The sequence below is a fragment of the Limulus polyphemus genome, unplaced genomic scaffold (assembly GCF_000517525.1).
Source record: "Limulus polyphemus unplaced genomic scaffold, Limulus_polyphemus-2.1.2 Scaffold1010, whole genome shotgun sequence".
Lineage (NCBI taxonomy): Eukaryota > Metazoa > Arthropoda > Merostomata > Xiphosura > Limulidae > Limulus > Limulus polyphemus.
In genome coordinates, this window is record NW_013666620.1 from 286,485 (window position 1) to 287,763 (window position 1,279).

Below are 1,279 nucleotides of genomic sequence, written 5' to 3' on the forward strand. Positions count from 1 at the left end.
GTTGGCGGTGGGTGGTGATGACTAGCTGCCTTCCCTCTAGTCTTACACTGCTAAATTAGGGACGGCTAGTGCAGATAGCCCTCGTGTAGCTTTGCGCGAAATTCAAAACAAACAAACAATTCTTTGATCTAAATTTTGTACAGAAGAAGATTTTACAGCAGTTTCGTAAGATACAAGAATAGGCTTCTCACATTCAAGTGCTCTTTCGTTTGTGTATGGTCCAGTCGTCACTGATGAACAAACTTAAGGAATTCATTAATTGTTTTCATCTTATTTTCTGTAAAGAAAATGTCTGGACTTTAAGAGGCTTTTTTGTTTAATATTTTCTTTTCCCTTCCAGGAGATTCCGAGAACAAGTATGGAGACATTTGGGATAAATAAAAGATTGGTTGAAGAAAATTGTAAATTAGGATATAAAATTATTTGCTTTAGTTTAGAAAAAATAAAGTATCTTAAACATGTTTATTTTGTTTGTTTGTGATAAAATTTTAATTAAAGTGAACACCCAAACTCATTCCTGAACAGATGGCTAGTAACTGTCCGTCCTTTATAGGAGAGTTCCTTCCTCTGTAGTGGTGGTTGGATTTCCAAGAGTTTACCTACTCCAAAAGAATGCTTCATTGTTATTTTGTAAACAGCTTGCCTTATGATTTGATGTCAAAAAAAATCTTTTTTTTTTTAACCCCCTATCAGCTCAATAATCTTCATTTCCTAAAAACCTAATTTTTTGTGGAGAATTTTGAGACAAAGATATTCATAATGTTTAATTTATTATTTGAGATTAAAATCAAATTCTTACACTCAAATTTTGGTTTCTTGAGCACTTTATCTTTCTGGTCACATTACATCGTGAAGTTGGTAGATTCCTTGGCAATTATTTTCAACATCATTTCAATTAATGTTAAGGATCCTGAAAGATTTTTCAGCAATAGAGGAATTAAATTTAAGAATATGACAACACACCATTTATAATTGAACAGAAAAAATATGACATACAATTTATTACTAGCTGCTTCAAGTTATTATAATAGAATTCTCATTATTTCTACCATTTTCTTCCTGATTTAAAAACCTGTTGTTAATCGCACATTTCAAATTATGAAAAGTTGTTAAAAAGATATGGTTTATCTGAAAACTACATTATAGGTAAATAATCATTTCCAAGATAATTAATGTGAAAACTACATTATAGGTAAATAATCATTTCCAAGATAATTTAATCTGAAAACTACATTATAGGTAAATAATCATTTCCAAGATAATTAATGTAGAAAACTAC

The 1,279-nt window shown here is 30.1% G+C and overlaps 1 protein-coding gene across 1 annotated transcript in view; it reads left to right on the plus strand.

The window, feature by feature from the left end:
* The window catches only part of LOC106461686 (OCIA domain-containing protein 1-like), a 16,520-nt gene extending 16,055 nt beyond the window's left edge, over positions 1 to 465 (plus strand). The window contains exon 8 of the mRNA XM_013921533.2: positions 341 to 465. Within this exon, the coding sequence (XP_013776987.1) occupies positions 341 to 381 (41 nt within the window). The 3' untranslated portion in view covers positions 382 to 465. The remainder of the gene's footprint in view (positions 1 to 340) is intronic.
* Positions 466 to 1,279: the final 814 nt, after the last annotated feature.